Raw genomic sequence first — 12,964 nt, 5'->3', positions numbered from 1 at the left:
TCTCCCGGTCTCTCCCGGTCTCTCCCGGTCTCTCCCGGTCTCTCCCGGTCTCTCTCTCTCTGTCTCTCTCTCTCTCTCTCTCTTTCTCTCTCTTTCTCTCTCTCTCTCTCTCTCTCCCCCCCCTCGCAACATATTAAATAATTATAAAATTATTACTTTTGCATTATATGCGATTACCGCATTTTTTTCAATACATTATTTAAATCTATGTATTTAACAGAAAATGTAAAGTAAAACTTTATTTTTAATTAATTTCATGATTATATATGTAATAAAATATTAAATAAATTACATTCCATTGGAGTATTTTAATTAAAAATTTGTCTTTCGCAAGCAAAAACACTTTAACGATCGTTCGCAAAATGACTCATGCTAAACGCAAGCTATTCCTCTGTTTTATCACGGCGGCTTGCGTTTAAATTCTATCTAATAATAATTCTTTACATTGGGTGCACTACTTAGAAGAAAATTATCCTGTTGAACAAGCACTCGAAGATTACAAACTAGGTGTACTAATTACTCGATTCTGTACAGACTTGCGCGATTTTTTCCAACACATTTGGTGTATTAACTTTAGAGTTTTCATTTAACGAAAGGCAGAGTCCTTAAGTCCCTTTCCTTTCACGTGTCACAAATCTTCCCGCTGCGATCATATTGAAGAGACGCACACTATTCTCTTCTCATCTAAATATCTTTCATTATTCCGGCGGTTCTACGTTCTATTGCTGTCCACTATGACTTTAGTACTGTCCACTGTGTGATTATCCGGGGGGGTCCAACCGCGAGGGGCTCGTAAAGATACAGGGTCTATTCCGACAGGGCCAACTTCAGATGGCATGCAAGAAAACAACTGTCCCAGGGTACAATTAAGCGGGCACAAATGGCCTCTATCATTACGCGCAGTTGAAGTAAATTACGCGAAACTCCTCTCTAGTGGAAAAGTCAAAAATAAGTATCTATATACCGCAAATTAAAAAAAAGTCGTACTTAAAAAAAATCGTAAAATTTCCAAGAATAAAAATAAAATTTCGAAATTATAAGCGCAAGTTGTGAGCTGCATTTCTTTTTATTTTGTTTATAGCATATAGTCGATAATAATAAAGTTATTCGCTAGCAATTTTTTAAAATTCAATTACTTATTCGCGATATAGATTGTTGGCAAACTTACCTTTCGCCTTCATGAAAGCCCTCAAACTCTTCCTGCTGCTCGTTGATGGAAGCCTCGAGGTCCAGGTAAGCGCCATAATCGCCGCCCTTGTACAGCTGGAGCGCCGTGTCATCGAGCTGCAACACAGGTAGCAAGATGCATTGAGAAATGCGTCTGTTTTGCGTGCACGCAGCCGGATGCGGTGGTAATCGTGCCGCGGAAATTATTACTACGCCGATGGCGATCGTTAGCTGGTTTTCGCATAACCACCATCCATTTAAGTGTTGTATCCGCGGCGAAATAAAGTTGGCAAAATGCAAATTCTTCTACGAGTTCGCGACTTTTATTACAAGCACGCGCGAAAATTGTATCGGAAAATGAAAAAAGAGTCTATTATACAAATTCACAATGTTTTTGAAAAATAAAAAAACAATAAACTGTGTGCGTATATACATAATTTTATAGAAAATTTTAATCTATTTTAATGATATAATCAAGAAAGAGAAAAATTAACAATTTTTCTTTGCTATATGTATGCAATATACTTCCATTATATATATGTGCATTAATTATATATTTTATTACTTATATATAATTTTATGTTATATATATTTATAATGTAATTTATATTAATACAATTATATATATAATATAATTATATATGTATAATTTTATTACTGCTGTTACAATTTACATTGGCACTTAAAATTTAAATACAATTGATGAGAATATGTACATCAATTTTTAAATAAAATATTATATATTATATACAAACATTCTGTTAATTTTGCTTTTATATTGTTTTTTAATAAGAAATTAATTAATTTTTAGGTGAGTTACGATAAATAAATATTTTTGATGTTATTAAACAATTTTTCAAAAAGGAAATGCCCTTCTTAAATTGCTTGTTCAATTTGATCGTGCGCTCAAGTTTAATGCATACAAATTCGGTAATCCAAATAAACGATTTTATTCATTAAGAAATCAAGGATTTCGGGGAAGAAATTCAATGTATATGTAGGAGTATTATAGGTCAATAATTCGAGCTAATGCAGCTAATCTGCTAAATTTATCTACGAATCAGTTGGCCCACATACGCTATTCTCATACGTGAGAGATGACAATCGCTTGGTTTAATTTAGTTCCCACTAAATAACCCCTCACATATGTGTCATTTTAAAATATCATATAACTTTAATAAAATCCAAAGAAATAAATCTATGTACTTAAATTAATCTATGTACTTTAATGTACTCTTTTATTATATACGTACAACATAAATGACGTAGAAAATTTTATGTTTTCTAAAAATAATAAATGTTCCGATGTTTCGCGCTTGTAATAAAAAGTATTTAAAAAATAAAAATGAAAAAATATATATTTTCAATTTTTTTGAACAGAATTTATTTGATTCTACTCTTTTCTAATTTCCTACTTATCTTCTGAAATTTTCCAATCTCCTTATAAGATTAGAAAATTTCAGGAGATAGGTAGGAAATTCACTATTCACTATTCACGCACGCCTATCAAAGAGAAATCACAGTAATGAAAAACGTTGAACTCATAGAAGCAACAAGTTGGCGTATCCGCCGTTTTGACGATGCGACGCGTGTCGCGCATGAAGAAACGAAGAATCACAGGGTCGACAAGAAGCTCCATGTTAGTGAAAGTTCGCGACCCGATCAAATCAAATTCTTTACGGACCTCGAATTTCCCAGATCACGATCCACTGTCGACCTTGTTAAATCTTCCGCCGCGCTGGCGAGAAGGATCGTAAAAATGTAACAGCCGGACGATCGCAGCGACTGACATAAATCCCGCGCGATCACGCGTCCCTTCCTAATAGCTGAACGAGCCGAATCGACCGGCGATAAATTGCCGGAGGTAAGTAACCCCGATGAGAACGACGACTTTCTTCCGGCGCGTTTCTTTTTTTAGGTCGCTTCCTTCTTTCACGAGATTAAGACCCGCCAGGTCCAGCGCGGCACGTTGCCAGCGGGGGATAACTGTACGCTAGGGAGCACGCACGTTTACGTAAAATGAGACGAGAGTGAGAACAATATAGCCAAGCGATAGGTGTTCTAGATGTTGGAGCCAAATCTATTTTTTCTGATATCTCTGGTACAGTATTATTAAAAAACAAGTGCTTTTTGTTTATCGCTATGTGACAAGCAATCTAGTTTGTGAGAAAAATAAATTTGTAATTTTGTATTTAGAAAAATATAATTTCAATATTTGTGTATAAATCATCCCGCAGACTCTTTAGTTTCTATTTGAATAATTAAATAAAATTTATTAAAATAATTAAATAACTAGAATAGATGTAATAATATATTAGATATATTTGGAGTGCAAATAATAAATTCGTCTTTTTTTTACATTTTGTTTCAAACTATTTAAATCAAATAAAAATAAATCCTTCGCAACAGATGTAAGTTGCGTTACAATTTAAAATGCGGCGTTATAATTTAAAAAACTTTAAATCGTTAAAAATTATTAATAATCTTGGCCTTTGACCCTTTACCAGTCAACTAACTTGTGTTTTGCTTCAGTGGAGCTAAAGTTCTTAGATATCTGTTGGTGAAAACAAAGTCTGAAAGAAGTTCGATTGTTTTTAAAAAATTTTGTAGACGGATAGAGCCAATTGTAAAATCATAAAGTAGTTTGCCATCCCGCACCTCTTAATAAACGAAAATACACGTTGTTTATAATTCAAGCATGTTCTCAAGAGGGCAGAAAAAACGTGACTCCCAAGTTAGAACATTTTATAGTAGATAAAAAATGGAGGAGAAAGTGATCGTGCCGTACAACATACTGTTCATGACATCGCGACACCGTGCCGTCGACGCGAGATCGGAGAAGCGACGGCGCGAATACGTTGTTGACCTATATTTCTAAAAATCTCAGCTTTAAAATAGTACATCGCCCGCAAAGCATCCCGCATTAAACATGGTGAGATGTCGGCAGTCACCGCCTTACGTTGCTCCACGCTGCCCTGGAACGTATCGCATGTGGTAGAAACCACACGCACGTGGCCAATTGCGCAATACGCCCGGCTATCAGTTTCGAACATGATCTACGCCCTTTACGCAGCAATTTACCGGAAGGATGTGCTATCTCAGTGTACACGGCTCGTATGTTGAGCGCTAATCGAGATAAGTTGCAGCACTAACAATAAGAGTAAATTAATCTTTCATTGAACATTTATCTGTGATAATGTTCTGGATTATTCCAACAGATGTAATTAAGCCTGTTTTTTATCGCTGCACTGCTGTACTGGTGCAATAAGTTAGAATGAGAAAAAATATATTTGTCTTATTCTAACTTATTGCACCAGAGAGCAGCAGTGCAGCGACAAAGAACAGGCCTATTGTCTCTTAAATGTTTTCAAAGTAAAAATCAGTAGTATTGATCAATTAAAAACACGACAAAACTAATATATTTCTCATTATACTTCTTATCTTAATAATAAAAAAAATAAATTTAAAATAAAAATTCAATCAATTAAATAGATTAAAAAAAGAGAATTTACAGCTTAAAAATTGTAAAATTATTCCTTGCGATTAGGAGTTTACGCGTATGCAAACAACGATTCGCGATGAATATAAGAACATATTATTGAAGTTAAAATTAGAACAGTTAATGTGTTGGCAAATGTACGTTCTATTAGTGAAACTATTTTTTCATAATGTTACATAATACGCAAATATAACCAAACTTACTCAATATTAGTTTAGTAAGCTTCTGTATCAAATAATAATTTAAAAAATACTTTTGCATCGTTAAAATTCTAACAATAAAAAAATTATGTTATGACATTCAAAATTTGAGATGCAATTTGAATGTAACAATAATATAAAAAATAATATTTTTTAAACAATACTTTTACTCATAATTTGTTTTCCTTGTAAAAATTCCAATAAATATGACAACACTTTATACAGAAATATGATTTTTTATCTCTAGTCAGAAATCAGTAGTCGAACGTGTTGACATAACAGTTCAAGGAGCACGTAAACGTTGTCCCTCTCTCTTCCTACACTACATCGGATAGGACTTCTCTTTTCATCTAATGTATTTTCATGGACATTTCTCTTTGGGACGTATTCGTCCCGTAGGATTTCCCTGTTTTCACATGTAGGATCACATTGTTTGCTCATCGAGTAAATCATAAATTCCCTATTGTCATTCGTCTTTCTTCTCCAAGTTTCTATCGGTAGCGAATCTTCTTATGTGTATATATATGAATACGTAACCGAGAGAGAAACGCAGACAATTCTTGTGAATCTCGTTGATGTTGCCAGGGTGTGATTAAAAAAAATATCTATTTACATTTACAAGCTAGTTACAAGCAGAAAATACCAAACATCAGACAAACACGATTTAATTAGGAATGCAATATTTTTTTATAGATATATTTTTTTATAGCTATATTTATCTTACATGAATATATTGCTTAGTAATAATTCTTTCTTGCAAAACATTAATCAAGCTCGTTAAAATAAAGTTTAATTTACTTATAACAGAATTAATTAAAACGCAACAGGGTCAAATTTCTATTAGTTAAATAAAAAAAACAGAATTATACGCAGAAGTAATTTTAGAACCAAGTGATCCAGCGATCTATAACTTCTCACAGTCGCGGCATAAAGTCGACTTTCAACGGAGACAATGTCGTAAACAGGAAGACACCGCCATTTATTGTGAGAGTAATTAAAATATTTTAACATAAGTGTACTTGCCCAACGTAAAACGTACAATCGTGGGAAGTCGAGGCATCATTATTAATTAATACAATTAAAGGTAAAAATAGATTTTAAGAATCTGTCGGAAATATCGCGAGGCAAGAATACCGAACGAAACCTGAGAAGCCGCGAGACAATTAAGTGCAATGCCATTCGTGTTCTTGTGGAGTCGTTCTGCTCGACTGTGCGAAACTTTCACGACTATCTTCCTTTTTTCTCTTTACATTGCATGTCTGGAGAATGAATTCATGCAAATTTATTCGCGTAAAGACAAGTTAAAGAAGAGCAGTTCAAAATAAGTTTAAAATAAAATGTTGACGTACGTCAGCTCGGAAACGGACGTCTTACAAAATACTTCAAAGGAGAATTTTTAGGAGAAAATTTTAGCGCTCTATTTGTTGAAGTCGAAAATACTTCGATATTTGTTCCGTTTATTCGTAATATTTAAATAGAATTTGTTTAAAAGCATCTAGTTCAAAATCCTAAGACAATAATGACAGTATTTATTTGACTAATAATTAATTATTTATTTATTTTAAATATTAAAAGTACTGTTGCTAGTATTTTAATACACAAAATAAGTATTTAACTAACCAAATAAATATTCCAAGTATTTTCTAAAAGTTCTGGATGTTTTTACAAATAATTATAGAAATACTAATAACAATGTTTTTAATACTCAAAATATATAAATAATTAATTGATAAATATAAATACTGTCAGTATTAAATTTAATGTAAAAAAAGTATTTAGCTGTAACACAATGTAACAAATAAAATTTTAATAAAATCAAATAATTTATTCATTTAACAATTGTAAAAGTGCATAATGCTTAAAATCGTCAAAGCGATTGATAATATACTTACATAATTGTTAATATACTTTTTCTTTTTCCGTTGTTCCTCTTTTAAATTTTATCCACGTTTTGTATTTCAGAATAATTTAATCATAAGTTCAACAATATAAATTTTTTTACTATTCTTTCCCCTGAGTTAAAAAAAAATTATGTGATGAATAATAGAATTTTTAGATGTAGTAAATTGTCATTTATCGAATCGTGCGAAGAATGGTGTGAACAAAGTCACTCAGACAAACGTTGTTACACCTTCTAGGAATTTGACAATCGCGGTGTTAGTGGTGTAACCGGTCGTATTAACAGCCGTCCCTATTTTACTCTCTCCTTTCCTTCCGCGATTACCGATGATTATAGGCAACCGCATTTGCGATTTCTTGCGCTAAAACCCGACAAACGCGACCGCCGCGGCTTGCCCTTTCTTCTGTCCATTCGTTCGAGCAGAGATATTGATTATAGCACAACCGTGTCAGTCCAATAAAAACTCTGTGATGTAAGTACGAAAAATTACTTTTAAAGAGTAACAGAAAAAACATATCAAAAAATTAAGGTCAGCCAAAATTTTAAATCCATACTTTCGTATACAAAATAAAATTTATATTGTGTAAAAATGTTATATAGCATTCCAAAAGATGACAAAATATTCAAAATCATTTAATCTTAAAAAATTTTTTCAATTTCTTCGAAAATCAATTTTATTATTATTTGTCTCTTCTTTAGATCATACAATCTTTGTATAAAATATTTTTTCATATTTTTTAAGAATTAATTCTTAATTCTTAATACATAATTTAAAATAGGTTACTATGTATATGTATATATTTTCATATAAATACTAAAGCACAATCAATGCTAAGTAAAAGATAATAAAATAATAAAAATAAAAAATAATAAAAAATGAAATAATAAATCGTAAAAGACATTATACAAAAATTTCATACTTGTACTCACAAAATACAAGTTTTATATCTTTGATACATTAGAACATTAGACACAAAAAATATCCATTACTAAACTTTGCGTCTATGAGATTTTTTGTTAATCCCACATTATAAAAAAAAAACACCCCACATCATATGTGAAAACCAGTTCATTTCATCAGGATCCAATTTTCCATGTAATAAATGCAGTCTTTTTTATGATGTATAAAATTGATAGTATCAAACAAACATTGTCTCGTTAATGATCTTTTAGTAAAAATAATTTCGATACTATGACATGCAAAAAACGTGAGTTACCCTGATTGAGATCAAAAGACTAGCGACACAAAAAAAAGGATGAGGGTATTCTCATTAGGATCATGGAAAACTCCGAGTGATAATAGACGTGGCACTAACGTAGTGGCATCACCGTTTAAAACGTTGCAGGTAACGCTATGCATGCGGAAGATAATGAAAATTACATGGAAAAAACATAAACATCGACTATATACTGTCGCATTTTTTAAATTCAAATTTACAATAAATTTACATTAAATTCTACCATATTAAAAATATTCATAAAAAATAGTACGCAGAAAATTACTTTTAATAAAAACTGAATGTAAATAGAAGATTACGTCTGAGCTATATACTACTCATTTTAACATTATCTTAACAAAAATCCATGTCTTCAAAATATCAAGTATGATAGAGATAAGAATAATCAGCGAGCGTAAAGTGAAATATAATTTTTATTAGTCCGCAATAATCGGAGCAAATGAATATCTTAGATATAACACGTTATAATTCATTGTATTCAATATCATAACCAATGTTACTAAACATTTACAATAGATAGTACTATAGTAAATTTTGTACGTCAGCTTTTCCTTTATCTAATCCTGTTTGGTGCCAACTTGTCCATAACTACACTAGAGCACTACTCTCTCCTGCAATTATAATAGATACATATCGCGTGTGTAACGACCAAATGGCTTAAGTGCGACTGAATGAGATTCTTCCTTACAACCAGGTTCGAGCAACATACAAGTCACTCGTAAACAGTTAAACGCATTCCATTCGCACTTTATGAAGAATTCACAGCGGGCAGCTTCCTATGCGAAAGATGAAGTGTACGTACATGCGTTCGTGGCAAGTCGAGCATGACATGCCTCTTATCGACTATAGCGAAATCGCGTCTCGTGAAGCGGGCTAGCCCTTTCGAAGGTGAACAAACTGCCGTCTAATTTTAACCTTCTCCAAGATAATGTAGAAAAATAATTGCAGCCGTTGTAGAATTTATTGACAATGTGGCGAATCGAGTTCTCGGCAACGTTCAATCATTCATGAAGTAAAACAGGTTCCATTGAGGCTCGTGTCGAGCGCCTTGCATTAAAATGAAAGTGAATTTATGGTTCGACGTATAATTTGATATATTTCCTATTAAAATTTCCATTCACGTGACGTGTGATTAAAAAGGAAATAATAACAGTTTAAAGCCGAATATTAGTTTATGCGAATACAGCGTCTTTTCACGGCGCTAATGGCGACGCTGTCAGTATTAAACTCCAATGTTTTGATAACCACGAAATAAGGACATTTACATTTAATTGACATGAAGATTAAAACTGACGATAAAAAAAGTAAAAATAAAATGTGCAATATCAAATGATGAACATGACGTGCGAGCGGTTAACAGTTAAGTAAGCAGGTTCTATTAAAACCGTAGTGATCTCTTTCTTGACGGTCGCTTGCAATGAGGAAATGAAGGTGTCTCTATGCGAACGCGATTCTGAGCCCTCGAGGGCTCGCTCTTTAATATAGGTGGTACTTGAGACGAGAACATAGCAGAGAAAGATAAAGAAGTATACGAATAATCTTAGTTGGAAGGCCTTTCTCGGTAACTCTCTTTCTCTCTCTCTCTCTCTCTCTCTCTCTCTCTCTCTTTTCTTCTGTTCCCCAAGTGTTTCGATTTGGAGGAGAACTTGCCACGAGAGAACTCCTTTGTTCCTATTTCACAGCTTCTTGCGCGATAAAGAACACGCTCTCGAGGGCTACCGCACCTCGGCCTCGGGCCTCTTTCTCTGCCGCGTCTCTTACTTCATCTCATATATACCGCGGATGAGACTACTCGTTCATCTCTGGTTTCTCCCGCACGCGTTTCAGTTTACTTCAGATTGTACTGACTATTTGTAAATCATCGCGCTTACTCGAAGCCCGAAGCATTTGGTTATTCTGTATGGTTTCGTAAGCTCCGGTTTCGCATCGATGGCTACAGTTTCGTAATCCCTTGAATGCACATGCATCTCGAATCTTACTATTAATAAAACTGATAATCTTCTATTCAATTTGAGTTAAAAAGACCGGAACGAACGTGCAGCTGATGACAGACAGAAAATTGAATTATTTCTCAGCGAACTCTATCTCATAACTTAATTGAAAAATTTCATTTAATTCAATAAAAAGCAGTTTTAACGCCGGAATAAAGATCATATTTCATCAAATTCGGGTACTAGTTAAAATGTTAAACAATAAAGTTAAAAAATTAATAAATTTTTACTTCAGTAATTTTAACAAAATAATTTTTAATTTTAACTAATTATTTTTTAAGTACATAAACATTAATTCAATAATTTTTTCCTAAGTTACAATTTTATTCTCTACGTTAAAGAGAAAATTATAAAAGAAAAAATTAATTTTCACATAAAAAACTATATTTCGTTATTTCATATAAATATTTAATGTACCACAAATATTAAATTTATTTGATAATCTATATTATAATTGTGTGTTATAAATAATTTTATTTTATAAAATTAACATTTTAGTTTAATATAAAAATAATGCTCTTAAAACTTGATTTTTCAATTTAATTTTAACGTTTAATCTAAACAAATTTTAGCTAAGTCAGTTTGTTATTCATGTAACTTTAAAGTAACTAACTTAATTTTATAAGAATCATTAAGTTTAATCTTATTTAATTTTAAAAGTACTAACTTACTCATTCTTGTATTTCCCTAATAAAACAACCAGTTTTTAATAATCTCTTTTAGAATTCTTTAATCATTAATTGCAATTCATTTAAAATAATTATTTTTTTTAAATAGTTATGAAAATTAGTAACAAAAAAGTGATTTGAAGTAAAAGTTACTTCTAGGAAAACTGTTTTTGATGTTTGCTTTCTGAGCAGATGTAGGCATATGAGATGTTTATATAGCTGCAACAGATCGACCAACCAAAGTGCTAAGTTTTTCAAGAGTCAGTGTCCTTGAGATCCGGACGATTCTTTATAGACTTTTCAAGGATACCGAGTTTATAAACCCATACGATTTCTATCAGATAAATAGATACTTAATTCTATGTCCTTTGCGCTTGACTTATTTACCAATCAAATTAATTATATTATTACTTAAAAAAAATTTACAACAAGTACATTATATATTAATAACAAAGTACAAATGCATGTTTCTCTCTTCTATATAAAATAACCCTTAAATATATTTAAATATCTATAATATGTATGTATGTGTAAGTTTCACTATGTGTAAAATATATTTTAAGATTGATAATTAATATTGATGACGAGATTTTGTATAATATTCTCATCTTTTATTCTATAAATTTAAGATAACTAATAAAAATAATAATTAATCTTGTCTCACTACTTTCTAGCGATTATATACATATGCAAAGTTACTATTTCAATTAATAAAGCAATTAATAGTTGCATCGCTAAAATGTCAAAACCATACAAACCAATCGTTGATGAAATTGTTACGAAACGCTTCGTTAATCACTGTGGTCTGTTAAAGTTTCGTGGGAACAGGGAATAAACGGCTTACCTAAGTTGAGATGATTGAACCATTCTGCAGAGGAACTACTCCTATAGTGGAATCATGGAGAAACAAAGAGAGAAAGAGAAAGAGCGAGAGAGTAAATTAATGTATGTTGCATTCACATGTGCGAAAACGAAACAATTTTCCTCCGTTTTTATTCCCTTTTTTCATTACTAATTATGTGTTCTGCAGTGTACTGCAGAATTATCATTGTCATCTCATAAAAACTTACCAATTTCGTGAAAATAGTCTACCTATCATATCATATTAAAATAAAGAAAAAATATTCAATTCAAAATCTGATTAAAAACTTATAAGTACTTAAAATCTTTTCTTTGAGATATTTTTTTTTTTATAGTTATTATTGAAATCCAAAATTATTCTCTATTTCCGACATGTTTCATACAGCTTGTTAGGTAATAAAAAATAAAAGCTAACAATTTTTGCATATTAATGTTATTTACTGTTAGTCATGTTTCTGAAACATTAAGGTTAATTAAACCTCGCAAAAATCGCACACTAACGAAACATGCTGGACTAATCATTCATCACGTTTAAAACAATCACATCAACTCTATCAGCAAAATTACGAAAATACTTGGAGTAATCTTATAAAGAACCTATAATTTGCTTCGATAAAACAAATCATGTTAGGCAACATTATATTGGAAATGATTATGCAGTAGTTGTTAAATTCTCTTAATAGACAGCAATTATTTTAAAAATTATATACTGCATTGTGTATATATATTTATACACAAATAAAATAGCAATCAACTACTATTATGTAAACAATTCCCTCAATCATTAATTTTATTATAACTTAATTTTTTTAACTATAATTATTTCAAATATTAGTGCAAGTAAAAAAAAAATAAAATACATTATGAAATTCTTTTCGATTTTCTGCAATTAGAATTATGTTATAATAAACACTTCTTTAGCATTCTAATCGACGATCTTCTCAGTTTTTAACGTTTTTGTTTTAAGTGTGCAATAGTAAAAATATATTGATTTTATGTTGCAATAGTTGTTCTTTCTTTCTTTTCACAACAACATCCATTTTTTTAATATTTTTATTTCATATTTTTTGAGGGAAAAAAAATTTTGCAACTACTAGCTCGTGGAATAATGGTTCCATACATTCCTACGGCATGATATCTTTGTAAACCATTGAAATAAAGAAATATACTTCTTGTAGATAAATATCTTCCTATCTAAATTTGGTTCACATTAATAGCTTACAATAAATAAAATACAAAATAATGATGTATTTATGTACATCAATAATCTCGAAATTTATAACTTTAACTAATATTTTCGAATCATATTAGTAGAAAGTAAGCATCTCTTGTGATGAAAATTGCTAACGACACATTTGTAATCGTGATGTGTACTACAAAAGTATATAAATTAATCTATTTTAAATTTTAGATTTAAACTTTTGTTTAAGATAATTTTTA

The 12,964-nt window shown here is 31.1% G+C and overlaps 1 protein-coding gene across 2 annotated transcripts in view; it reads right to left on the bottom strand.

Moving 5' to 3' along the window:
* LOC105839907 (FH1/FH2 domain-containing protein 3) overlaps positions 1 to 12,964 on the bottom strand; it is a 147,942-nt gene that overhangs the window by 99,234 nt on the left and 35,744 nt on the right. For both annotated transcript variants that reach the window (XM_036283573.1, XM_036283576.1), the window contains exon 3: positions 1,169 to 1,284. In XM_036283573.1, coding sequence (XP_036139466.1) covers positions 1,169 to 1,284 — 116 coding nt within the window. The remainder of the gene's footprint in view (positions 1 to 1,168; positions 1,285 to 12,964) is intronic.

Source organism: Monomorium pharaonis, chromosome 2 (genome assembly GCF_013373865.1).
Source record: "Monomorium pharaonis isolate MP-MQ-018 chromosome 2, ASM1337386v2, whole genome shotgun sequence".
NCBI lineage: Eukaryota > Metazoa > Arthropoda > Insecta > Hymenoptera > Formicidae > Monomorium > Monomorium pharaonis.
The sequence above is the reverse complement of the archived record's forward strand: the minus strand, read 5'-3'. Positions and strand labels throughout refer to the sequence as shown.